A 27,697-nucleotide genomic window follows, 5' to 3' on the forward strand; every position below is an offset into this window, starting at 1 on the left:
AAGCAGCAATCCCTCTTGCTGTTCTGGCCTCTAGGATAGCTGCGCAGCCTGCATTCGCTCCATAAGGCGCACACACATTTCCCCTTACTTTTTAGGAGGGAAAAGGTGAGTCTTATAGAGCAAAAAATACTGTAACTCTCATTGCACAAATGCACACATACCACTGAGATAAAGAAACAGGGCTTATACTTCCAAGCGACGGTACAATACCATTGGAATGCCCTCCCTATGGAGGTATGTCTGGCCCTGACTCTACAACTGTTTCGGTGCCAGGTCAAAACTTAACTCTATTTGCCCAGGCGCTTTAAAGTCTGCTCTTGGCTAGGCAAGCAAAAAAATCAAAAAAAAAAATCATCACTTATCTACTCATCTGCAATCCAAAGTGAGCTCAGAGTTCACAAAAGAGTAATAAGAATAACTCAGAAGTGGGCAGTATAATAATCAATTTAATAAATCCACAGTAAAGCAACACATTTGTTTCATTAAACAAATATATAGTATATAATTACAATTAAAAAAAACTCCAAGTACAGTACAGATCTACCAACCCCCCCGTTTCTAATTAGGTGTACTGTAAACCCCAGTTTAATGAAATATCCATTATGAATATCCATTTGTGTGCAAAAATACCTGACTTCCGAAAAGGTCATAAAGAAGGGATACACAAAAAGTTTCACAAACTGAGATATGGCTTTGCGTTTCTATTGTCGTGTATCAAAACAACAGGGTCCCAAATATGCCAGTTCTTCATTTCAATATCATTTAGTGCAGCTTGCTCATTCTAATACTGAAATTTCGTCTTGGGGTTGAGCAGAAGGGGGGGAAAGTTGGCTAGGCCCAAGCGACATAAAATCCAGCAAATGGGCATATTTTTATCCATCAGTGTACCATCTCCTAAGATACTTGGAGAGAGTTTGCTCTTCAAGGAATCGCTTGCTCTCTAGATCTTGTTGAACTCCAGATTCCATCAGTTTTAGCCAATTGTCAATGGGCACTAGAGTCCAATAAAATCTGAAGTCATCCTTCCTTTGCATGAAGCATTTGAATACTAATTTAAAGTTAAATAACTATGCATATTGCTTTCATGAAGTGTTAATTTTAAAAGTCACCCTTCATGAGAAGATATTGGTCCTTAAAAACAATAACAAGTGTCTCTTCTGTGAAGGAAAAAGAACAGATTTCAAACTATTATGCTCCAAACAGCGAAATAGTTATCCAATTAGTCAAAACATGCTGGCAATTGTTAACGTTGATACTTATTTCTGTTGTTTGTTGGGATTAAGTGGGCTTATTTTCTTTTTGGGCTTCTTTAGCCCTATTTACGGGCGATACAAAAACTACGGTGGAAAATAAAATGTGGCAAGCTAAGCTTTAAAATATTGATTGCTTCGGATTTCAGAGTTGAAGATCAAACCTTTCCAAGAGATTATACCATGTATTTGTTACACCGCAATCTTATTCACACCGATAGTTCTGTTTAGATGTAAAGAATCAGAGGTCAAATCCCTGGCATTTTTAAAATATAAATTTCTACACCACTAATTCTCATGGTATCTGGCTTTGGATTAGCTATGTTCCAGTAGAAACATCTCTTGTCTTTTCAGTTCCTTCTCCTGATTTCACCTTCTCTATACTCAAAAGTTTTAGGAAGAATCCAGCAATAATTTGGTGCCTGGAAAAGAGTTCTGAAGGCCTGCAATTCAACACGGGCCAAAAAATGGAACATTTTACTTTTAGACTGCTAGGAGAAGAACGACAACCAAAAAATAATGGACAGTGGGTGTCCTTCTGTTTGACTAAAAGGCAGTACAGTTCACCAAATCACTAACATTTCACTGGCACACGTTAGCATACATTACCATGCAAAATCGATATTTATCGGGAGGAAATGTCAAGGTGAAATGGAAACCATATGCTCACAGTTGTAAGTTTCGGGGGCTGCAGTGTATCTCAAGCCTTCGTTCTCTTTATTTCCTGAATGTCTACAACTTTCACCAACCCAGTGCCCTCCAGATGGACCACAATTCTGTGCTGGCTAGGGATGATGGCGGCTGTACAACATCTGCAGGGCACAGAGTTGGTGCAGGCTATTCTACAGTACATCTACTGATTGGATCTCTGCTTTAAATGTGGTTTCTATAAGGCCCCCCCCCTCTCTTGCAAGAGGCAAATCAATCACAAAAAGTCCCCTACGACATATTTATTCACTAGAATTAAGGTTCATGCTTAACCAAACAGCCTCTTGAAGCAGGTTAAAATGTTAGATATCCAAGAAGATCGATAAAAATCGTCTCAAAGTAAATTATATATATATTTGAAAAGAAATTTAAATATGCTTTTCTATGGTAAAAGTCCTACGCCGAAAGAGACGAGAGAGAACTATTCCTTACAAACGTAGTGGGTCCAGCCCCAAAGTCTTCAGATAAAGAACCGATAGCTTGTCCCAGGAAAAGACCTTTTCTGGTTTGGATCGTAGGTTAAAGCTAAAATTTCCAGGACTGGTTACTGCAAAAGCTATACTTCTCAATATGTATTCAAATTTGAATGAAGAGAGACAACTTATTAAAAAATGTTCTGCTATACCTGCAGCATCGTTTTTGTTTTAGGCAAGGTAGTAAAAAAAACCATAGCTGTTGGAGAGAGATAAAATACGGTGTAACCAGTTCAGGGATCATTAACCTTCTTGATCACAGACATGATCAACCTTGGCAACTCTTTTTAAACTCAAGTAGTTAATTCTTGGCGCCCTTTAGGAAAGCAGGCAAGCACTGTTGGAAGTTAACAAATGGCAACAAGGAAGTGTGCTCTACGAGGTATCCGCCAACCGCAACGTGATCTGTAAACAATTTGTTGGATATGTATATATATTGGCATGAAAACCCTGGCCGAAAGGAATGGCGAGAGAGAAAGTTACAACTCGTTTTCCCGGAAAGGGGAATTCTGACCCCGTTCCAAACCCTTCTGGTTGCAAGAGGATTGCCAATACTAGTCCAGCCCCAAGGGATTCCGTTCTGTTTGCAAATCTTGCATTTATTGCTTCGTGGTCTTTTGGCTGCAAAGGTTAAGAAGAATAAGGCAGCAAGCCCTCCCAAAAAGAAAAATAGCGTGGAAAAATTAGGCACTGGAATTCTGGCAGCTTGCGCACGGTTTGTCCTCTTCTCTCCTGTAACTCTGAAGCTGGATTGAACATTGATAGACTCCGAATGTGCTCAGCAACAACCGCCGGGCCTTCGACTGGATTTCCTCCCACTTTGATGAACTGCCAGGAACTGGAAAGCAAGGAAGACACAGTAAGTACCACCAAAACATGGGCAGAGCGATTGTATCGGTGGGTTGGAGGGGGGAGGAAAATGGCAGATATCTCCAAAGCACTTCTGGGCAGGGGGCTGTGGGAAGAGAGGCTACTTTCAAACCACACATCTAAAGCACTGGGATGCCACTTTCAAGAGTGACGGCTTCCCCCAAATAATTATGGGAGCTATAATGTGCTGAGAGGGAAATTGTAGCTCTGCCAGGGGAATAATGGTCAATTGTCAAGGATGATGGCAACTGAAGTGCAGCAACGTTTAAATGACCCCAGATTCCCATCCCTGATCTAGAAACAGAACACAGGAAAAAATAAATTAATTTATGGTTAAAGGTAAAGGTAAAGGGACCCCTGACCATTAGGTCCAGTTGCGGACGACTCTGGGGTTGTGATGGGGTTGTGATGCTCATCTCGCTTTATTGGCCGAGGGAGCCAACGTACAGCTTCCGGGTCATATGGGCATAAACGCCGTTTACCTTCCCACCGGAGTGGTACCTATTTATCTACTTGCACTTTGACGTGCTTTCAAACTGCTAGGTTGGCAGGAGCAGGGACTGAACAACGGGAGCTCACACAGTCGCAGGGATTCAAACCGCCGACCTTCTGATCGGCAAGTCCTAGGCTCTGTGGTTTAACCCACAGCACCACCCGCATCCCTTAATTTATGGTTAACAAACCACAAATATGAAAAGAAAACCAAAAAATAATTTATTGATTGAATTTAATCACATGATTCTGCTTCATTAACACAACCGTTAGCTCTGCCTGCTTCCCAGTTTTACCTAATTGCAAGTGGACTATGGCAATGGTTTTTCCTGCAGTCAACGACCAAATATTCAGGCTTTCCACTGAAAACACATCTTCAATTTTCATTAGCTCCTCTTTAATGCGATCCACATTCAAATGCCTTGGAACTCCTACAAAGGAGGACATGAGTTTTAGATGTTTAGAATTATTGTTGATTATTATGTGATGCCATTATATTAAACTTAAGCAGAGTATTTAGAAAAGGATAAAAAGCAGCCATTTAGTCACGTTGTGAAAGTGCCTCAAGGGAAAAGACTCGTGTAAACATTTTCATCTTCTGCATTTCTAGGAACTGAAATGTTATCAGTCACTTTGAAGTGATAACATTTATTCGGAAATAGTAGTGCACTGGTTCTTAACAATTTTGGGGAACCATTGACAAATTGGCCCAGTTTTCACTTAGCACTGAAGAAGCCAGTTGCCCCTCCCATCCAGTGGCATAGTTGCAACAAAGAGATGGGCAGTGCCGCTTGGCACATTTTAACATCATATTCAAAAACTAAACTGTGGCTAATCTTAACTAAAGTTTGTTGAAGCAAGGCTCCTTCTACAATAATGTTAAAAAGCGGGCTTTTCTCAACAAGCCCTGGAAGCTGTCCCAACTAAAGAAGAATAGAAAGTTAAGCTGACAAAATATGCGCAGCTTGCAGACTTAACATATAGAATAAGAGAACAAGAAGAACATACCGTATTGGCCTGAATATAAGCCTCGTTTTATTTTATTTTCCAAATTTCTACCGTGAAAATTAAAGTGCGGCTTAAATTCGTGACAAAAACTGGCTTTTATGACGTCGCTGCTGAAACAGACATACGGTAAAACGGAAAGAACGGGTGTGAGTGCCTATGGAATTTTAAAGGTGCGTCTTATATTCGGGCCAATACGGTATGTTTAGAGAAGATTAGGAAAAGTTTATTGAATATATGGGGGGAAATTGTGTACACTTGAAAACACGGGCAGCATTAAGATAAATTCAACAGTGTAAATAAGTTTTGATGGATGCAAAAATGGAATACTGAATGGTATGGTTTTTGTAACTTATGCAGAGATTTATGATATGCAAAATGAACCATGGAAAGAGAAGAAGGGAAGTCATTGATACTTTAAGGATGTTTAAATGAGTATTCTAAATTGTAAAACAGAAAAATTAATAAAAAATATTTTTTTCAAAAAAGCTCCGGGAATTTGTTAAGTGTTCACCTTTTGTTTACAGGTATATTGCCTTGTTGAAACACTTATCAGGATGTGATTTCAATAGCATGATATGGTGATTTATCACACAGCCCTACACCTGAGTAAACACAAGAAGGCAAATCTAGAATTGGGTTGAGATTGCAAAAGACCTGCATGAAGCTGTTAACATAAGATGAAAACAATTCATGGCAGCTGGCTAGGAATTTGATGGATGAGTTCTTGTTAATCTGCAGTATAAAAGGGAATCAACATTCAGTAAAGAAGAATGGGAGAGCCATTTGCATCATTTGGAACTGCCTTATTAGGGTTATCCGTCAACAACAGCAAGCACAGCTTCTGACACTGTTGGCTGATAACTGGTAACTTGTGGAATCTCCCAGAAAAACATGTGTTTCAGTTGACAGCATAATAAAAAGTTAAAGTCCTCTGGGTGAAGTACAACCAGTGCTATTTTTCTAGAAAAAGAGGTGCCAGAACTCACCATGAACACCTCCCTCATTCTTTGAAATCGCTTTTATTTCATTTTACAAATACCAAGTTATAACAATACGAAATACATATTCATATACAGTGGTACCTCAGGTTACGAACTTAATTCGTTTCAGAGGTCCGTTCTTAACCCGCAATTGTTCTTAACCTGAGGTACGCTTTCGCTAATGGGGCCTCCCGCTGCTGCCACACCACCGGTGCACTTTTTCCGTTCTCATCCTGGGGCAAAATTCGCAACCCGAGGTAACTACTTCCAGGTTAGGTTCCAGGTTAGAGTTTGTAACCCAAAGCGTTTGTAACCCAAAGCGTTTGTAACCCGAGGTACCACTGTATAGAGATTTCTCTGAATCTCAAGACTTCCCACCATTACCTGGGTCCTATTGTCAACATTTTCAACTGCATATTATTTTATAATCTATATTTTGTATCTGTCCATATTGTCCATATTATTTGTTACATTATAAGTGTTATTAAAATCCTGCTAATGCTTTCATCTGCTTACAGCGGTTTCCTAAATAAATTATAATTCCCCCCCCCCCCATTCTTTCTTGAAGTTTTTGTCTTCTGGGTTCCTGTGCTTTCCGGTCAATTTTGCTATTTTGGCACAATCCAACAGCTTAGTTTGCCATTCCTCTCTGGTAGGGAGTCTTTCTTCTTTCCACACCTCCCTCATTCTCTTAGCATGGCAATGGCACCCACCTGAGAGGTGCCAGAACTGAGTTTCACTGAGTTCTGGCTTGGGGGGGGGGGAGCCCTGAGCACGACTGAAATGATCAACGAAGATTTTGAGTAAATCTCAGATGCCCGGCTGAGATTCAGTGCCAAATCACCACGTAAGACAACCACATACAGTGAAATGCATAAATCTTTCAAAACTATTGGTCAAGATTTTGAAAGTTATTTAGAAAATCAAAGCACCATATTTTTTGCTCTATAGGATGCACCCGACCATAGGACACACCTTGTTTTAGAGGGGGAGAAGAAGGGGGGGGAATTCTCCCCCTCTCTGCTCAGCGCCCCTTCAGCGAAGCGGCAGGAGAAACGGAGCCCCTTCCATTTCTCCTCCCGCTTGGCTGAAGGGGCGCTGCACAGCTCTCCCTCTCTGCTGAAGCCAGGGGAGTCTTGCTCTCCTGGCTTCAGTGAAAGGAACCCGAAGCCTGCGGAGCGCAGTGGGACTTCCCACTGCGCTCCGGAGGCTTCAGGCGACTATCCCTGAAGCCTGGAAAGCGAGAGGGGTCGTTGCGCACTGACCCCTCTCGCTCTCCAGGCTTCAGTGAAAGCAACGCGACGCTTCCGGAGGGCGGAAGGAGTGCTCCCTCTGCGCTTCGGAGGCTTCGTGTTGCTATCACTGAAGCCAAGGAGCCTGCATTCGCTCCATAGGACGCACACACATTTCCCCTGAATTTTTGGAGGGGGGAAAGTGCATCCTATAGAGCAAAAAATACGGTAAGTAGTACAGCCATTGTTGCTTCCACTTGCTCATTGCTTCTATCTGCTCTTGAAAGGGCACCTCAAATATAGGAGTTCGATCAGTCATTACCTTCAAGTACAATTATTCCGGTGTCCCGGATGATCCGAAATGTTGTGAAAGCCACCAGGACTGAGAATACATATGTGCATATAGGGTCCGCAATCTTGTATTCTGGCTGAAACAAAGGAGGTTAAAGCCTGGTAAGATTACATCTGCATAAATAACTATAATATAATAATTTTAAATTTATATCCCACCCATCTGGCTGGGTTTCCCCAGCCACTCTGGGCGGCTTGCAACATATAAAACACAACAAAACATCAAACATTAAAAAACAAATATCCGATACAAGCGACAAACAAACCAATAAATCAATAAAAAAAACCAATAGTTTATAGTTCTACCCAAACTAAAATAACCGTCAACCCCAACTAAACATTTAACCCACACCAACCCAACAAAAATGAAACGGAGGAACCAAAGTTAGAACCGTTTAAAACATTTTAGTCAGTTGTGTTGTTCCAGCAATGTCCCAGGGCCCTCGCAGGAGCCTTTTAGCTATTCAGGATGAATGTGGGCCCTGCTCCCCAGGCCAGGTGGAAATGGGCCTTGCAGCAGGGAGCAGATTAAGATGGCTTAATCTATTATTATTATTATTTCTTTTTCCAAATAAATAAATAAATAAATAAATCTGTATACTGCCCTTCATCATATTCATATATATATAATTTAAAAATAAAATAATGAATATATATATGTGTGTGTACAGTGCTGCCTCGCAAGACGAAAAGAATCCGTTCCGTGATTCTCTTCGTCTAGCGGTTTTTTCGTCTTGCGAAGCAAGCCCTTTGACGGATTAGAGGATTAGCGCTATTAGCGGCTTTTAGCGGCTTTTAGCGGCTTATCAGCTTATCGGATCAGCTGATAAGCCGCTTAGCGGCTTAGAAAAAGGGGGGGAAAGGAAAAAAACCCCGCAGGAACTTGCAAGACATTTTCGTCTTGCGAAGCAAGCCCATAGGAGATTCGTTTTGCGAAGCACCTCCAAAACGGAAAACTCTTTCGTCTAGCGAGTTTTCCGTCTTGCGAGGCATTCGTCTTGCAGGGCACCACTGTATGTGTGTATGTGTATGTGTGTGTGTGTGTGTGTGTGTGTGTGTGTGTATATATATATAAATTTTCTATATAGAGATAAGAGAGAGAGAATCTTTTTGATTAAGTGGCTTACAACTGCTTCTAAATAACATTTTAAAAATCTACGCTGGTTTTAAAATATAAATATGTATCGAGTACTACAATGCCTAGAAAGGTAGGTTGACAATGACTCTACACATCAATTGTTTTGAGCATTCACAGGCTTCTCTTGGAAGAAGCTCCGCTGAACTGGCCCATAAGGAAAAAGGCCCTGCCTCTCATCACTGCAGATGACATTCCCTGCGGTTCCCAAACAAAAAGGAGAGCTTTCCTTGCCTATTTCAGTAAGCAGGTATGGGGCAAAGCATTTTTCAGCTAGGCAAACTCCCATCAGAGGATTGCATCCAGAGGACATACATCATGCTAAGCCAAGAAAACGCAGCGGGGGGGCAGGCGCTCAGCTCAGTTGGTTAGAGCGTGGTGCTGGTGACGCCAAGGTTGCAGGTTCGATTCCATTGCAGGGGGTTGAATTAGCTGATCCGTGGGGTCCCTTTCCAACTCTAAAATTCTATGATTCTATATACAGAACAGAGAATCTGATGTTTCGTGTGCCGCTAGGTTGATTTAAGCAAGGCAAGCTGTCCAAATTTTCCATATCCCATAGTTACAGGGAACAAGGCAGAGGGCCTTCTTGGTGGTGGCACCCGCCCTATAGAACGCCTTCCCATCAGATGCCAAGGAAATAAACAACTATCTGACTTTTAGAAGACATCTGAAGGCAGCCCTGTTTCGGGAAGTTTTTAATGTTTGATGTTTGCTGGGAAACCCAGCAAGATGGGTGGGGTATAAATATATTATTAGTAGTAAAGGTAAAGGACCCCTGACCATTAGGTCCAGTCGTGGCCGACTCTGGGGTTGTGGCGCTCATCTCGCTTTATTGGCTGAGGGAGCCGGCATACAGCTTCCGGGTCATGTGGCCAGCATGATGAAGCCGCTTCTGGCAAACCAGAGCAGCGCACGGAAACACCGTTTACCTTCCCTCCGGAGTGGTACCTATTTATCTACTTGTACTTTGACGTGCTTTCGAACTGCTAGGTTGGCAGGAGCTGGGACCGAGCAATGGGCACTCACCCCGTTGCGGGGATTCGAACCACCGACCTTCTGATCGGCAAGTCCTAGGCTCTGTGGTTTAACCCACAGCGCCACCCGCGTCCCTATATTATTATTATTGACACACTCCCCCTCCCCACTGCTAAAAATTAAATATGTAACAGCATGCCACTGAAATGCATCACCTGTATATCCCCAGCACCTAGCCCCCAGATCCTAATTTGTCCAACTCTGTAGTTCCTGGAAGCGCTCGAAGCTCCACAATAATTTCCCCGCTGAGCTAAGCAGAACTACAGTTCTGCATGCAAAACCCTGCACGCTGAAAAAAAAAAGTTAAGAGCACATATAGGTTCCTATGGAGTTCAAGCGCTGGCCAGCCCAAGGTGAGAAATGTCTTTGTTTGCAAGTCTAAAGAAAAGCCCTACCTTGAAACGAATGATGTATGCAGCTACAAGAACGCCTATGCTTTGCACCAGGTCTCCCAGGGCATGCACAAAGGCGGCTCTCACTGCCAGGCTGCCGTGACCGTGACCGTGCCCAGGAGTTGTGGCAGAAGAGGAACTGGAGGGAGGAACAGGGGCAGGGGAATGCGAATGGGAGTGCAGGTGGCCAGACTGGTTCAGCAGAAAGCCCATGCTGAAAGGGAAAGCAGAAGGAAAGAAGTTGAGAACAAAACAGAGATAAGGTAGAAGACCCAACCCCAGATGTTAGCACATTTCATCCTTTTCGTAAGCATGAAGAGAGCAAACCACAAATGCAAGCTGCTAGGACAGTGGTACCTTGGGTTAACGCTTCAGGTTACAGACTCCACTAACCTGGAAGTAGTACCTCGGGTTAAGAACTTTACCGCAGGATGAGAACAGAAATTGCGCGGCGGCGGCAGGAGGCCCCATTAGCTAAAGTGGTACCTCAGGTTAAGAACGGTTTCAGGTTAAGAACGGATCTCCAGAACAAATTAAGTTCTTAACCAGAGCGCCTGGAAACGTCGTTTACCTTCCCGCCACAGGGGTCCCTATTTATTTACTTGCGCTGGTGTGCTTTCGAACTGCTAGGTTGGCAGAAGCTGGGATAGAGCAACACGAGCTCATTCCATCACGGGGATTTGAACCACCAACCTTCCGATCGGCAAGCCCAAGAGCAGGCATTGGCAAACTTGGCCCTCCAGATGTTTTGGGACTACAACTCCCATCATCCCTAGCTAACAGGCCCAGTGGTCAGGAATGATGCAAGTTGTAGTCCCAAAACATCTGGAGGGCCAAGTTTGCCTATGCCTGCCCAAGAGGCTCAGTGGTTTAGACCACAGAGCTACCTGCATCCCACCATGTAGCTAGAATTAAATGTACAGCTGATTATGGTCTACCGTGCTTTTTACTGCTAGGCCACCGTAAACAGAGGGAAAGAACACACATAACATATATTGAAAAGTGATTAAACTCTAGTAGACCGAAAACAATATACAGCAGAACCTCAGTTGTCGAAGGTAATCTGTTCCGGAAGACGGTTTGACTTCTGAAACGTTTGACAACTGAGGCGCAATTGCTGGTCGGCAAAATCCATTGAAAAAATGGAGAAACGCGCCTCAGAAGTCAATCGACTTCCGAGGCGTGTTTGAAAACGGAAGCATTCATAGGCACCCCATCATGGGGATTTGAACCGTCGGCCTTCTGATTGGCAAGCCCAAGAGGCTCAGTGGTTTCGACCACAGCGCCACCCGCAGTCAGTAAGGTAGCACAGAAAGGGAACCGTTGTTCTCCTGGCTTACCAACAAAGCTGGTTGCGAGTGGTCAGTAAGAAGGGAGAGGTGTGACACACTTGACTCTTGATAAAAGCCAACAAGTGACCGGATTGTGAAGCCAGGAGAGCAACGGTGGTCGCACTCGCGCTGCCTCATTGGCCGGCAGATCAAATCATCCCACCAAGAGAAAGGCTCGTCCTCTTCCTGCTTTTGCACTGATCCTATACTTCCAGTACCAGGAATTCTAAGTGTCCAGGTACATGGGGATGCTAAACCCTCGAAGCTGGCAATCGCATCCACTGCAGTGGTGAAATTAGGAGACTTCGCTAAAAATGAAAGGTAGAGGGGAAAGCAGGCAAGAGCCAGAATACAAAATAAACCAGAGCACAGCGGCTCCCAAACATGACTAAGAAGAATCCACAGAATCTCCTCCTGCCCTTTTACATCTCATGTCCAAAGTTCACCATGTTATTCATATCCCACTGACAATTTTAACTGTTTACAATGGTTTTTAAGATAGATTATAAATTTTCCCCATTCCTTATTAAAATTTTGGTCTTCCCGATTTCTGATTCTTCCGGTCACTTTTGCCATTTCGGCATAGTCCATCAACTTGATCTGCCATTCTTCTCTGGTAGAGATATTTTATTCTTTCCATCTCTGGGCTAAACAGCAATCGCATAGCCGTGATTGCGTACATAGATAAACCTTTCTGCTCCCTTGGGATTTCGGCACCTAAAATTCCCAAACTGGACTAATTCTAGCCTATTGGCTACACCATAGTCGTGAGGCAAGTCAGCTTCATAGAAAGTCCGTTCTGAAACCCTGATGGTGGCATGGGAACATTGAGGGCAGATGAGTTTTTTTGAACCTCTCTTCTGAAAGATGTGACTTCTGGCTAAGGTCACCAGACGTCCCCGTTTCCCGGGGACAGTCCCCGGATTTACAAATCAGTCCCCGTACAAAATCCTATCATTCCTACTGAAGTTGAAAAGTGTCCCCGGATTCACTGAAAAAAATCTGGTAACCTTACTTCTGCCTCTTTCTGACAAATGAGATCCAGTTGGTACCCTTTTTGGCAATTGAAGAGGATTGACAGGAGATATGTGACAGACCAGCATAAAGAAACGGTGGGCCAAAGGAGCAAATTAAATTAATTTGGATATGCAGAAGATATTTTAAAAAGCAAAAAAATTAAGGAGCTGCAGAAAGAGGGGGAAGGAAGTCAAATTTTGAAATGATAAAGCGATTGTAAAACTAATGAAATGTTTAAACTTGAAAAGTATAAATAAAAATTTAAATGATAAAAAAAGAGAAACGCTGGGGCGGTTCTGGGACTTTCTTCACAGCAGTCCCTTGCTAAGAAGGGGGCAAACTTTCAACAGAAGGAAAAGGAACACTTACATAAGGTTGACCGCTACCCCAATGGCTGCTGTAATCAGCATAATATCCCCATTGATTTCGTAGTCCATGTGGATGGTCCTTTGAACAGCTTCGTACAAGAGGAAAACCATGAGGATATAAATCAGCAAGACGCTGAACATGGCAGACAACACCTCTGGGAAAGAGAAAGAAAAACAGCAGCACTGTTACAAGAGCATCTGCGCACAAACATCATGCAGCGTTTAGCATTTCTACGGTACTTTTAATTACACTGAATCCAGGCTGGGTGAGGTAAATGTTAATAATGTAAGTTTAAACATTTCTAATGTTTTCTTAACAAAGGCTTTTCTATTAGGAATTTTAGGTGCTGATATTCCAAAGGACTCCTGCCAACCTAGCAGTTCGAAAGCACGCAGTACAAGTAGATAAACAGGTACCACTCTGGTGGGAAGGTAAACGGCGTTTCCGTGCGCTGCTCTGGTTCGCCAGAAGCGGCTTAGTCATGCTGGCCACATGACCCGGAAGCTGTACATCGGCTCCCTCGGCCAATAAAGCGAGATGAGCGTGCAACCCCAGAGTTGTCTGCGACTGGACCTAATGGTCAGGGGTCCCTTTACCTTTTATTCCAAAGGAACAGAAAAGACTTTTTATGTACGTGACGACAGCCGCACGGATATTACTAGCGCAGAGATGGAAAGAAGACAAAGTCCCTAACAGGGAAGAATGGCAAATTAATCTGTTGGCAAAATTGACAGGAAAGCTCAGGGACCAAGAAGACCAAAACTTTCACAAAGAGTGGGGGGGGGGAATAATTTATCTTGGAGACCACTGTAAGCAGATGAAAACATTAGCAGGATTGCCAAAACACTTGTAATGTAGCAAATACAGTCGTACCTTGGAAGTCGAATGGAATCCGTTCCGGAAGTCCGTTCAACTTCCAAAACGTTCGGAAACCAAAGCACGGCTTCTGATTGGCTGCAGGAAAATCCTGCAGCCAATTGGAAGCCACGTTGGACGTTTAGCTTCTAAAAAAAGTTCGAAAACCGGAACATTCACTTCTGGATTTCGATCGTTCAGGAGCCAAAACGTATGAGTACCAAGGCGTTCGACAACCAAGGTACAACTGTACTATGGAGATAATGGAGTGACATAAAATATGGACTACTGAATAATATGCAGTTGAAAAGGCTGACAAGAGGATCCATTGAGGTGAAGGTGGGAAGTCCAGAGATTCGGAGGAATCTTTAAATATGGATGTGTATGGTTGTATTATTATAATTTTATACTTGTAAAATCAGATAAAAATTATTTCAAAAGAAAATAATAATGTGAGAAGAGGCTGATGGATCAGGCTGATTCTCCAACTATTCCAGCATCTTCTTCTCACAAAGCCACTTCCAACATAAGGAGGAGGTGGGGTTGCGGGCTTCACGCCCCTTCCCCACACTCGGGGGGCGGGGCTGGCTCTGATAACAGAGGGAATCCTCAGCTGCATCATACTCTAGGCCAGCCAATCGGGTGTGGCCTCAGCTACTTAGGTCTGCTGCAGCCGAGGCTCCCCCTCTTTCCCTTGCTACAGCTGACCCGGTTTTCCCTCCCTTCCCACCCTTTAGGTTAGGTTCTTTGACGTTGCTATGAACTTCGGTTGGTCGCCGTCAAGGGGCCTGGTAGGAATTTTTCCAAACGGCAGATCGGCACCAGCCATTTGGTTTTCGCCTACCTCGTAGCAAACCGTCACAACTCCTCGGTATTGGCGGTTAGGCATTGGTGGGGGTACTCTTCTATTGTTATGCAGATGAAGGGGGAAAGGAGTGCCATCACCTGCCCCCAAAGCGAAGGGTAGTCCGGTAAAGGATTCCGGGGGGCGTGGCCTTGTCCTAAGCCTAAGGAGGTGTGGGCCCAGGGCACGCCCCCACGCGGTGACGCCGGGGGGAGGTCCTAGTTGACGTGCCTCAGCAGGACTCCTCCCACTGGTGGTTAACCCTTACCGGCCTTCAAGCCGGTTAGTCGTTAGGACCAATGCCTAAGCCAATACCGCTCAATTCCTGTAATCAATAAAGTTGTGGCCTAATTCGACCCATTAACCTGAATTCTTGTGTCCCGTGTCTTTATTTCAATGGGGGGAGGCGGGAACTCGCCACGCAATGGCTGTGACCATATGCCTGGGGGAAACCAACAGATAAGCTATGGAGAAATCCCATTTAAGCTTTTGAGGAATCTAAAGATTCCCTGGAACCCTCAGTTTGGAAAGTCCATGCCGTACAACATCACAAGCTCCTTTAATTAGCAAAAACTGCACCACGGATTAGCTGGCTGCAAGACAGCTACTCTGCAAAGCTGTCACAGGTTCTTTAAAAAAAAACACACAACAGTAATAGGCTATCGTATTAGGAGAAACTGAACTCAAAATCCTTCAGCTGCTTCCCAGTCTTATGAGCCCAATATAAGCTGTTTTCCCTAGTATCTTTAAAAACTAAAAACCAACCAGGGTGACTTGGAGGACATGCATACATAAAAAATACAACAATACTGTATTTTATTGATTTCTGATTTTGTTATACTGTTTTGCTGTTTGTATTTCTGTACACCACTTAAATACATTTTCAATACTGAGTGGTTTAGAAATTTAGAAATAAAAATGAACAAATATTAAGGCAGTAATCTAAATAGCTTTTCCAGGAAAAAGCCCTATTGAATAGCTGGGAGTTACTTCCGAGTAATCATACATAGGACAGTGTGGTAAAACCATGTAATACAAAAGAAAAGAAACATTTATTAGGATTAAAGTAACTGATGCTGTCATATAGTAATGCCTGAGTGTTCTCAAAGCAATTTGTCTTCAGCTTGGTTTTAATTATTTTTCTAAAGTTGTTGTAACGCCTAAACAAAACAAAAAGCAAAAAATGGAAAAAAGAAAAGAAAGAAAACCATGTAATACATGCAAACAGAACATAAAAGCAGCATGAAAATTGAAGAGTGAAACTATTAACGGGCCCTGTGAGGAAAAAAATATTTCCAAAGTCTCCTTTTACTCCGTCTAGGAGGAGGGTTAAATTTCATAACTGAGCCTGCCAAGTTTTTATTCCTAGATAGAGACATTTCCCTGCACACTGGGCTTACAGTATCAGCCCATCAATTCATTATAAAGCCATACTGTACTATACTGTACGGTAGCAAGTCTTCCTCCGTCTCAAGCGATAAGGAGTTTGGCAGCAACGAACCTTTTCTTTCAAGAGTTTTTAATTTTGTGGCATGAGTATTCTTATGACTGAAATATAACCCACCGGGGCCAGGAGTCGTTTTCAAAGGCATTTAAATACACCCCATTGCTTAGGGTTATTATGTGCCTCTCCCATGGGGCCCCCATTACAATTTGGAACTAAAAACAAAAAGCACGACTGGAAAAAAATCTAATTATAGCTTTAAAGAAGAAGTAGTCGTCATGTGAACAGTGAATTAAATAATCTGATCAGAGACTAACCTAACACAGGCTTGAAGCAGAGCTGAGTCAGTGCATTTTTTTAACTGCAACACACTTTTTTGTTTCGCAACTTTGCTTTCTAAGAGTTGATAAATGTTCTTGGAAACTTTTGATGGGTGCTGCCCTGGCTTTAGGAGATAAACTGGAATAGTTTCTAAAGACACTGAGGTCCAGCGCCGAGGGCCTTCTGGCGGTTCCCTCACTGCAAGAAGCCAAATTACAGGGAACCAGGCAGAGGGCCTTCTCGGTAGTGGCACCCGCCTTGTGGAACGCCCTCCCACCAGATGTCAAAGAGAAAAATAACTACCGAACTTTTAGAAGACATCTAAAGGCAGCCCTGTTTAGGGAAACTTTGAATGTTTAATAGGTTATTGTATTTTAGTGTTTTTTTGGAAGCCGCCCAGAGTGGCTGGGGAAACCCAGCCAGATAGGCGGGGTATAAATAATAAATTGTTGTTGTTGTTATTGTTGTTGTTGTTGTTATCTAACCACAATCCAATACACAGCTCCTCTGAAATCAATGGGCCTAATTCACCATTTATTATTAAGAACGTTATATCGTTTGCTTGTTCATTTGTTACACTTATATCCCACTTTTTTTCTTCCAAGTGGTGGCAGACTTGATTCTCCCCCTCCTCATCTAATCTCAACAACAACCCTGTGAAGCAGCCTAGGCTAAGAGGCAGTGACTGGCCCACGGTGAGCTACATGGCCAAGCGGGGATTTGAATCCTGGTCTCTCAAGTCCTAATCTGACATTCTAACCAAGAAGCACAAAGCTACACATGATTATGGGCTTCCCACAGTATCTGATTGGTCGCTGGGTGAACAGAACAGTGTTGTAGCATGAGGAGGCCCCATGCGCAGATTTGTTAGCGGGTGGAAATCTGAAAATGGCTTCTCCATGCAAACCAGGAAGTGACCTCTCCGTACAATGGAACAGCTCTTCTTTTCTTTATCTCTGTGGGTATGATCTGCTGGGTGACGCAGACACCATTAGGCAATTGAACGTGCGTGCATACTCTGTTCATGTCCCTCCCACCACCCTCCATATGGCCCCGGGGTTCTGGCTACCCACGCTACGCCACTGGAACAGAATGCTAAACCGGGCAGACCTTTGGTCTCTGATGGTGGGGCTGTTATGTTCTTAGGTTGCAAGTCAGAAGGAGGAACTGTGTGCGGCAAGAGTATTGTTAGCCCAGAAATGGAAACAAGAAGAAATTCCGACGAGAGAAGAATGGCAGACGAAATTAATGGACTATGCAGAATTGGACAAAATGACAGGAAGGATTCGAAACCTGCGGGACCAGAGATTTACAGAAGATTGGAAGAAGTATCTGAATTACTTGAAGAGCAACTGTAATCAACAAATTACGCAAGAAGTTTTGTAAGGAGAAATATATGAAGTGTTACAAAGTAGAAAAAGATAGAGATATTGGTTATGAATTTGAAATGTAATAGGGAAGATAAGAAATGCATGCTGAGAGATTAGATTGGAAAATTTTCAGACAGGATTGATGGAAGTCAAAAATTTGAATAAGATGTAAAAGTATGTTTAATTACTGTTGAAAATGATATGTTAAAAAAACTAATAACAAATTATATATATTGGGGGGGGGGGAGGAGGAGCTGTGTGAGACTGGCCCAAGATCCCCCAGTGGGCTTAATGGCTGGGTGGGGATGCGATCCAGTTTTAAGACTGACACGCTGACCTGGCAATGGGGAAAACCTGTGGCCCTCTAGATGATGTGGGAGTCAGCATGGCCAAAGGTCAAGGAGGATGGGACTTGTAGTCTGGTAACAGCTGATGGACCACAGGTTCCCGAGCCCTGCTCTAACCACTGCAGCACTGCAGCTGTCTTAGAAGGTATGCCTTAGACCTGTGCTTACTCACAGGGAAGCAAGTGTGGGTTTGCTGCCTTATATCTTCAAAACATGGGAAGCTGCCCTAAACCACATCAGTCAGACCCTTCATCGACTGAGCGCAGAATTTTCAACACTGACTGGCAACAGCTTTCCAGGATATGAGACAGGGTTCTCTCCCAGCCCTACCTAGTAAAAAAGGTAAAAAGTAAAGGACCCCCTAGACGGCTGAGTCCAGTCAAAGGAGACTATGAGGTTGTGGCGCTCATCTCGCTTTCAGGCCGAGGGAGCCGGCGTTTGTCCACAGACAGCTTTCCAGGTCATGTGGCCAGCAGGACTAAATCGCTTCTGGCACAACGGGACACCGTGATGCAAACCAGAGCACATGGAAGTGCCATTTACCTTCCTACCGCAGTGGTACCTATTTATCTACTTGCACTGGTGTGCTTTCGAACTGCTAGGTTGGCAGGAGCTGGAACAGAGCAACGGGCGCAAAGATTACGTACCTAAGCGGTGAAATCCGAAGGTGAATTTTTTGGTCGGTGATTTTGCAGATAGCCACAAAGCAAGCAGGGTCAAAATAATGCCACTGAGGTCAGTTAACATATGAAGCGCATCCGTCATGATTGCTAGGCTGTTGGCAACGTATCCACCTTGACGTGCAAATTTAAAAGGAAAATATATGTTAGGTCTATAATACTGAGGGGTCTATGCTAGAGAGAAGTAAAACGAAGTGTACCCTCAAAAGGGAGCAGCCGCCAATCACACACAAGCACATCATTTGCCATATCCACACATTACAATTTAAAATGTATATCAACAAATGAATAAATGCATCTGCGCCGGGGTCGTAATAATTCTAGGCCATTACAGCATATGAAGCCCTTAGCAGAAAAAAACATCTCGTACAATGCACATACAGTGGTACCTCAGGTTACATACGCTTCAGGTTACATATGCTTCAGGTTACATAAGCTTCAGGTTACAAACTCCACTAACCCAGAAATATTACTTCGGGTTAAGAACTTTGCTTCAGGATAAGAACAGAAATCGTGCTCCAGCGGCGCGGCAGCAGCAGGAGGCCCCATTAGCTAAAGTGGTGCTTCAGGTTAAGAACAGTTTCAGGTTAAGTACGGACCTCCGGAACGAATTAAGTACTTAACCTGAGGTACCACTGTATATGAAACATGGTTTATAGCCCTGGTGTAAATATGCTAGGGTGTGTTTTAAAGGACCTGTAGCAAGAAGCACATACAGGTTAATAGAGTGGAACCTCGATTTTCAAGCATCTCGGAAGCTGAACAATTTGGAACCTGAACACTGAAAACCCGGAAGTAATTGCTTCCGTTTTCGGACGCGTTTTCAGAAATCGAACGGCTTCCACTGCATGCTTTTCCATTTTTCAATGGATTTTGCCAACCGCCCATTGATCCTTGGTTTTCAGAAGTCGAACGGTATTCCGAAATGGATTACATTCGAAATCCAAGGTTCCACTGTATTAGGCAGCGAAACTATCCCCCTTCCCCCCACAGCTCAGGGTCAGCAGGAGTCACGGGCAGGCAGCGCGCCGAATGTCACCCCCCTTGGTGATGACACCCAGGGCATCCGTCCTACCACCACCTTGCTCCGCCCCGATTGGAATATGCCAAAATGGCAAAGCTGACCGGAAAGCTCAGGAATCAAGAAGACCAGAACTTTTAACAAAGAATGGGGGAAATTCATAATTTATTTTGGAGACCACTGTAAGCAGGTGAAAACATTAGCAGGATTGCAGCAACACTTGTAATGTAGCAAGTACTATGGAGTTATATAAAACTCAGATTATTGGAAAAGATGCAGTAGAAAAGGTTTAATAAGAAGGACCCATGAAGGGGAGGTGGGAAGTCCAGAGATTCGGAGGAATATGTAAATGCGGATGTGTATGGATGTATTGTTATGATGTTCTACTTCTAAAAACAAATAAAAACTATTTCAAAAAAAGAAGCACTACTTGCAGTGGTGGGACGCAACCACTGTAGCCTTGGAACTACACTGAAAAACAGACAAACCTTTTCCATGGCTTTTTTCCAGGAGCAACAATAATCACATGTACCGATCTATTGTGTGGGATTAATGTACCTCTCCTGCCCCTGTGATTAGATGGCGGAACCTGGGCGTGGAGGAAAAATGTGGGCATATGCACAGTACCATGAAAATGAGGTACAGATCCTAAAATAAAGTTCCTCCTCCTCTAGGTCTTTAGCCCTGCTCTAAATAAGTGCTTGGGACGTGGGTGGCGCTGTGGGTTAAACCACAGAGCCTAGGACTTGCCGATCAGAAGGTCAGCGGTTCGAATCCCCACGACAGGGTGAGCTCCCGTTGCTCGGTCTCTGCTCCTGCCAATCTAGCAGTTTGAAAGCACGTCAAAGTACAAGTAGATAAATAGGTACCGTTCTGGCGGGAAGGTAAACGGTGTTTCCGTGCGCTGCTCTGGTTCGCCAGAAGCGGCTTAGTCATGCTGGCCACATGACCTGGAAGCTGTACGCCGGCTCCCTCGGCCAATAAAGCGAGATGAGCACCGCAACCCCAGAGTCATCTGTGACTGGACCTAACAGTCAGGGGTCCCTTTACCTTTAAATAAGTGCTTGGCTCACAAACTATTCTTCCTGTCCTCCCTTCCTCCACCTCTCTGCCCTACCACTACCTCCCTGCTCCTGCCACTGCCCGCTTTGCCACCACTGTGCACCCCGTCACCATCGCACCAATTTTGGGTGCGATCTTGCCCCCAATGTGCACGATGTTGCCCAAAATCAGTGCCAACAGCAGAGGCACTTCTCTGCCGATGGAAGCGGCGGGGTGAGGTGTGTCCGCAGCAACCCGATCACCATAGGCGAGTAAGAAAAAAGAAGTCTCCTTATTGCCTCCTCTGTAGAAGAGATTTCAAAAAGGCCATGTTAAGATCCCGGTCAATAATGGGCCTGATGTCTGTCTCATTGCCGCCTTCAATGAGCCATGAAGGACACAGGCCCATCTCATGGCTGGCTGATCACAAATCTTTGTGCAAGCAGCTTAGAAGGTTCAGAGCTGAAAACTGGTGCGGCGTGGGGGGAAATAATAGGCCAGGTGGCATTTTTTCCTGCGGAGACTGAGAAGTCAGCCACTGCACCCAGGTATCCAAAAATATTATTTACGTATGCTACTACTGCGGCCCGTGTTTTGCTAACCCAAAAATGGAAAATGAGTGAGGTCCCAACCAAAGAAGAATGGCAACTTAAACTGATGGAATATGCACAGCTTGCAGATTTAACATACAGAATAAGAGAAAAGAAGAATATATGTTTACTGATTATTTGGGTGAAAATTGTGTTCATTTAAAAACGCTGGTAGCATTAAGGTAAATTCAATAGGGTAAAGAAGTTAAACCACAGAGCCTCTTGGGCTTGCCGATCAGAAGGTCGGCGGTTCGAATCCCTGCGACGGGGTGAGCTCCCGTTGCTAGGTCCCTGGTCCTGCCAACCTAGCAGTTTGAAAGCACGCCAGCGCAAGTAGATAAATAGGTACCGCTCCGGCAGGAAGGTCCGCGACTGGACCTAATGGTCAGGGGTACCTTTACCTTTACTAACAATGGATTACTGAATGGTTTAGTTCATCTAAAATATGCAGAGATGTATTGTATGCAGAATGAACCATGGAAAGAGAAGGAGAGTCATTGATTTAAGGTTGTCTAAAGGAATATCTTGAAATGTAAATTAGAAAAAATTAATAAAAACTATTAAAAAAAAACTACTGCATTTGCTTTGGTTAACTTGACTCTCTGAGGGTTTCCAAACTGCAGAGTCTCTCTTAATTTCTGCCACGGTGCAAAGACTCCTGTTCCGCAAACCACCTCAAGAGCAAGAGCTACGTCTCAGGAAAACTGCATTTCCATTAAGTTCAAGGAAGCTGCAAAAGCGTCCAGCCCAAGAGTTTTATTAACCATATTTGCCCACAACAAGTATATGCCAAGTTATTTATGAAACTGAACATCTAAACGGGAAACACTTCCCACGCTGAAAGCACAACACAGGCCTTTGAAACCATATTCAAAACCACATCAACAAAGTTTGGGTTGACTGGAAACAACCCTCATTTGCCGTCATTGACCAAATGGCAACTTTATACGGGGAACTTTATGCAACAAAACTTTTCACATGACTTTTAGAAACATGCGGAGAAAAGTAGAATAGATCCAGTTGCTGGACTGCAGGGCAAAGGGTTTTATTAAAAAATCCAAACACTGCTTAAATAAATCCTCTTGTTTTTTGGTAATTTATCTGAAAAGTTTCATTGCTTAGTTACAGATACCTAACAAGGGTGCTGCTAGCTGCGAGAACTCAGAATGTTAGAATAATTAACCCAAGAGATATTAATCTGAACGGAAAGTCCAGGAATACAAATTATAGCAGGAAGAATACGTCCAAGTAATCACACCGATTTAAGGGATTGCTCAGTTGGTACAGCATGAGACTCTTAATCTCACGGGTCATGGGTTCGAATCCCACGTTGGGCAAAAAGATTCCTGCATTGCAAGGGGGTTGGACTAGATGACTCTTGCGGTCCCTTCCAACTCTACAATTCTACAAATTCTATGGATTATAATTTGCAGCTACTTAAGGCTTTTGTGGGACACGGGTGGCGCTGTGGGTTAAACCACAGAGCCTAGGACTTGCTGATCAGAAAGTCGGCGGTTCGAATCCCCGTGACGGGGTGAGCTCCTGTTGCTCGGTCCCTGCTCGTGCCAACCTAGCAGTTCGAAAGCACCTCAAAGTGCAAGTAGATAAATAGGTACCACTCCGGCGGGAAGGTAAACGGTGTTTCCGTGCTTCTCTGGTTCGCCAGAAGCGGCTTAGTCATGCTGGCCACATGACCTGGAAGCTGAACGCTGGCTCCCTCGCCCAGTAAAGCAAGATGAGCGCTGCAACCCCAGAGTCATTTGCGAGTGGACCAAATGGTCAGGGGTCCCTTTACCTTTACGGCTTTTGTAATATCTGTACCTGTGAAAGTTCACGGTTGTGCATACTTTGAATGATGTCGATATGAATGGGGTTTAGGAATGCCTATGTATGCTAGATTATGGCCGGTAATTTGATGATTTGACGGATTTGTTTTTTCAAAATGAAAAAACCTAACCATGTGATTTTATTCTGGGCTTTAAATCTTGACATGCATTTATGCAAGCATTACACAAACAAACATACATAATGTTCACAGTTGGCATAAATCCAACTGTGGTGGGTGGAACATTCAACATAAGAAGTAGCTAGTGGGGAAAACATTGTGGTTTTGAAACAAAAGCACATGGTCCAGAATAACCGCACAATTTTAGACAGGATGAATGTCAGATAAAGAGCTTGAACTATGCATGTAACAAATACAACGGTCACAATCCATTATGATCATCCCAGTTAAAACAATGGAATGGGACTAAGCTGTGGCCCATTGATTTTCACAGAATTTAGCTGCAACTAACTTTTTCGGAAGTGTCACCATCAGAGGGATAGTTTCCGTGTAAATTCTACACAGTTCAAGAGAAAGCCTCAAGGCTGTTACTTCTGGGCATGTGACATACAGCTAACAGATCACAGAATCATAGAAGTGTACAATTGGAAGGGACCACAAGAATCATCCAGTCTAACTCCTGCAATGCAGGAAACTTTCATGACCCTGGAAATCGGAGTCTCACACACTACCGACCGAGCTACGTAGTGCCCCATTGTTGTTGTTGTTTATTGAATTTATATACCGCCATATACCCGAGGGTCTCAGGGCAGTTCACAGAATAAAATCAAGATATAAAACCACAAAATACCTAATTAAAAATAAAACAGCAACCTAATTACTCCCCGCCCCCCAAAACCCCACATTTTAAAAGGGCATAGGATGTAAATCGGCTGTAACCAAGGCCTGGTTAAAGAGGAAGGTTTTTGCCTGGCACCTAAAGGTGTATACTGAAGGTGCCAGGCGAACTTCGCTGGGGAGAGCATTCCACAGACAGGGAGCCACTGCAGAGAAGGCCCCATTCTCGTGTTGCCACCCTCTGAACCTCTCGAGGAGGTTAAAAAGAGAGAGAAAGAAAGAGGGTTTTTTTTAATTATTATTATTGCGACTACTACAGTGGTACCTCGGGTTAAGAACTTAATTCGTTCTGGAGTCCATTCTTAACCTGAAAATGTTGCCGCTGCGCAATTTCTGTTCTCATCCTGAAGCAAAGTTCTTAACCCGAGGCACTATTTCTGGGTTAGCGGAGTCTGTAACCTGAAGCGTCTGTAACCCGAGGTGCCACTGTACTACTAAACTTCCTTTATCCCTTTCAGAAAAGCATCACCAACAGGAAGACGAAATCTCCACTTTGCAAATGGAGACGTACTATTCAGGAGAATCGGTGAATGTTACAGTAATTTGCAAAAGTGGCAATCCCACCGTTTCCCCTGCACATTGATTTGACTTACTCAAGATGCCCTCTGAGCTTGCCGCCTCTTCATAATGAGATATGCCACCCGACGGTCCCAAAGAGTAAATAATTAAAAGACTGTCCCCGAAGGCACAGCGAAGCAATTGAAAGATCTCCTTCTCAGGAGAGATCAAGGCATTCTTACCTATCAGCTCCCCTGTCATAAAGAGGAGATAGAGGACGGCTGCTAGAACCAGCCGCCTCTTCACCTTCTTCTGCTTCGAGAGTTCCCTTTGCTTGTTGCAATTGTTACAAGGTTCTGCGCCGGGTCTGGTCTGCGCGTTCCGCAGAGCAATGTCTCTGTCCAGCAAGGACTCGTCGTCGGAGTGGGGGCCCAGGTGGGCCCCGTTGGCCGAAGCGTCCGCCGCATCCTCTGAAACCACCACCCGCAGCTTGTTGAACCTGGGGAAGTCCTCCTCGCCAACTTCGTCGGAGAAGTCAAAGGCACTGCAGTCGTTCAGGAACAAGGGGTCATTGTTCTTCCTCAGCACAGACTTGAGGCTGTTCCAGATGCTGGAATGAGCCATGGTAAGGTTGCCGGCTGGCACCGCAGCCAAAAGCCGGCCCAATCGGCCCTTTTCTCCTCAGGCAACTTCCCCTCGCAGGCCAGAGGGCTTCATTTTGCTATTCACCCGGGTCATCTCTCACCTGGGAGGAGCCAGATGCGCCGAGTTCACCAAGAGATCAAAACTGCAGCACGGAAAAAGAAGAGGGCGGGTTAGGAACTGAGGTAAACTTCTGCCCGTTGATATTGTGCCAGGATTGCAATAAGCTGCCCGGCCTGATGGGTTACAAAGTCTAAGAAGGTGTAGCCCAGTTTCCTCATACTCATCCCATGCCTCTCCCATCTCTCTAATCCCTTTAACTGTAAGCGCCTTGAGGCAGGGAACTGCTTCCATTAACAATTATGCAAAAAAAAATTGCCATGGATGCTGGTGGCACCCTGTGACTCATCAGATCAGGATGTTATAGGGAAGGAAATATTTGTAAGAAGCAGCTGGGGAAAGGGTTCGAGGAGCACTGGTGACCTACTTATTATTATTATTACAGTGGTACCTTGGGTTAAGTACTTAATTCGTTCCGGAGGTCCGTACTTAACCTGAAACTGTTCTTAACCTGAAGCACCACTTTAGCTAATGGGGCCTCCTGCTGCCACCGGAACACAATTTCTGTTCTCATCCTGAAGCAAAGTTCTTAACCTGAGGTAATATTTCTGGGTTAGCGGAGTCTGTAAACTGAAGCGTATGTAACTTGAAGCGCATGTAACCCGAGGTACCACTGTATTAATTTCATTTCTATACCATTTTGTATTTTAAAGAAAAATCTCAAAGCGCTTTACAGCCTATTAAAATATCCATGAAACAATCCAGAATCAAATATTTCTGAAGAAAGTCAAATATAAAGTATACAGTCAAAGCAACATAATCAACAGGATTATTCCCCCCTCCCTCATCCACCCCGGGGTCCCCCCTATAAAAGCAGAGAGTGGCGACCCTGCAACTGACAGAGGGAAGCGCAATTCCTATGCCTCCCTGCGCGGAACAAAAACAATAGCGCGCAGTGGCACAGCTGGCGTGCCTCGGGGACAATGGCATGTTTCCTACCGCCAGGGAAAACCGCAGCCGCTATCCCGATGCGGAGCGGGGACATCGCGGCACGTCTGCACAGGAACAGGGTCCTTAACAGCAGCGCGTAAAGACGCGCGGTCTACCTGCCCCCGTGGAGAAGACGCCCTGCGCTTTGCGCGCGATCCAGCGCTTCAGGATACGTCCCTCGAGTCGGAGAGAATAGATTCCTGCGCTCTTCTCCCCCACCGGCAGCCAACTGAGCAGAGCCAGCTTGCAAAGGGATTAGCAAAAAAAGAGGGTGTGGGCTTCTGGGGAAGAATATGCATGCCTGAATATTCATCCAAGCAGCCTCGCCTCCCCCTGGAAAGGGAAGGTTTCTCCGCCGATCGCGCCATCCCCCCCATTCACCTCCCAAAACAGGGGGGGGGGGCAAAAACCAGCCAGTCCAGAGGCGCACAGCTTCCGAGAGGCCTTTGTAAAATCAAATTTTTGCTTTAGATTTCCCCATGGCGGATGTGCAAGCCGCTGTCCCAGCGTCCGGGTCCCGGGTGCTGCGCCCAGGTGCCTCCCTCGCCCCCCAGCAATTCGTCCCCGACCATTTTTTATTTGCTGTTTTCTTTGGGAGGCTGGCTGATCGGTTACAGAAAGGCGAGACGCGTTCTCACGATGCGGGTCCGGGGATCACGGAGTTACAGCAAGAAAAAAGGAGAAAAAAGCGGAGGTTGCAATGCACATACACACACGCACACACGCAAACGCACCGCCTTTCCGAGACGAAGAAAAGCCAGCTGCCGTTTCACGTGCCTGGATTCTCTTGACACCCATCTGAGCTCCGAATCTCAACCGCTGCAGCAACGGCGCCCAGGATTCGAAAGGGTTAAGCGTGCACATGGAGTCGGAGCGCGGGGCAGGCTGGGAATTGTAGGCAGTTATAGAAGGGGAGTTGTTGCATGACCTCCTGCGCAATAAATAAGCCTTAAAGCAAATGCACGCATGCATGTTGCTTTGTTGCTTTCCTGTCTGCATTCTGTTGTTTGTTTGTTTGTTTGTTTGTTTGTTTGTTTGTTTGTTTACTGTAACCTACAAGAGTTGTACAAGCCCATCTCTCCCAATTTTTCATCCTCACAAGAACCCTAAGAGGTAGGTTAAGCTGAGAGACTAGTGATACATCCCTGCATATTTTAAGTGAACAAAACCATTCAGTAATCTATTGTTATATCCATCAAAACTTACTTACACTTGAAATTATCCTAATGCTACCAGCGTTTTTAAATGCACACAATTTTCACACGTATATTCAGTAAACATTTCCCAGTCTTCTCTAAACGTATGATTTTCTTGTTCTCTTATTCTATATCAGGCACATCCAACTCCCAAGAGACTGCGATCTACTCGCAGTATTAAAAAACCAGCTATGATCTACCCATTGTCATTGCCAGGACTGGTTGAGCTTTTTTTAGGGGAGGGTTGATGAAAGTTGTTGACCTTTGTGTGTGTGTGTGTGTGTGTGTGTGTGTGTGTACTTCATACCATGATCAACCTGGAACATCCCCGTGATCAACTGTTGGACATGCCTGTTCTGTACGTTAAAATTGCAAAATGTGTGTATTCCATCAATTTCAGTTTTCCATTTGGGGGCTAACAAGATATGGGCCACAGTAGTAAAGTAAAGGTAAAGGGACCCCTGTAGTA

At 44.4% G+C, this 27,697-nt stretch overlaps 1 protein-coding gene across 5 annotated transcripts; it reads right to left on the reverse strand.

The window, feature by feature from the left end:
• Positions 1–426: 426 nt before the first annotated feature.
• Positions 427–26,918, reverse strand: SLC30A4 (solute carrier family 30 member 4). Of its 5 annotated transcripts, none has more exons than XM_081170061.1 (8): positions 26,767–26,889; positions 24,583–25,127; positions 18,475–18,621; positions 12,647–12,800; positions 9,933–10,143; positions 7,336–7,441; positions 4,090–4,224; positions 427–3,269 (listed from the first exon to the last, which is right to left on the reverse strand). In XM_081170061.1, exons 2-8 carry the CDS (start codon positions 24,962–24,964, stop codon positions 3,115–3,117), a joined length of 1,290 nt encoding a protein of 429 aa, XP_081026187.1. In that variant the 5' UTR covers positions 24,965–25,127; positions 26,767–26,889; the 3' UTR covers positions 427–3,114. The 5 variants fall into 5 exon arrangements, with proteins under 5 accessions (XP_081026187.1, XP_081026190.1, XP_081026188.1 ...); XM_081170064.1 differs by lacking the exon at positions 26,767–26,889 and adding an exon at positions 26,602–26,704; XM_081170062.1 differs by lacking the exon at positions 26,767–26,889 and adding an exon at positions 26,149–26,545.
• Between the last annotated feature and the right edge of the window lie 779 nt (positions 26,919–27,697).

The sequence above is a fragment of the Podarcis bocagei genome (genome assembly GCF_964188305.1).
Source record: "Podarcis bocagei genome assembly, chromosome: 14".
Classification (NCBI taxonomy): Eukaryota; Metazoa; Chordata; class Lepidosauria; order Squamata; family Lacertidae; genus Podarcis; species Podarcis bocagei.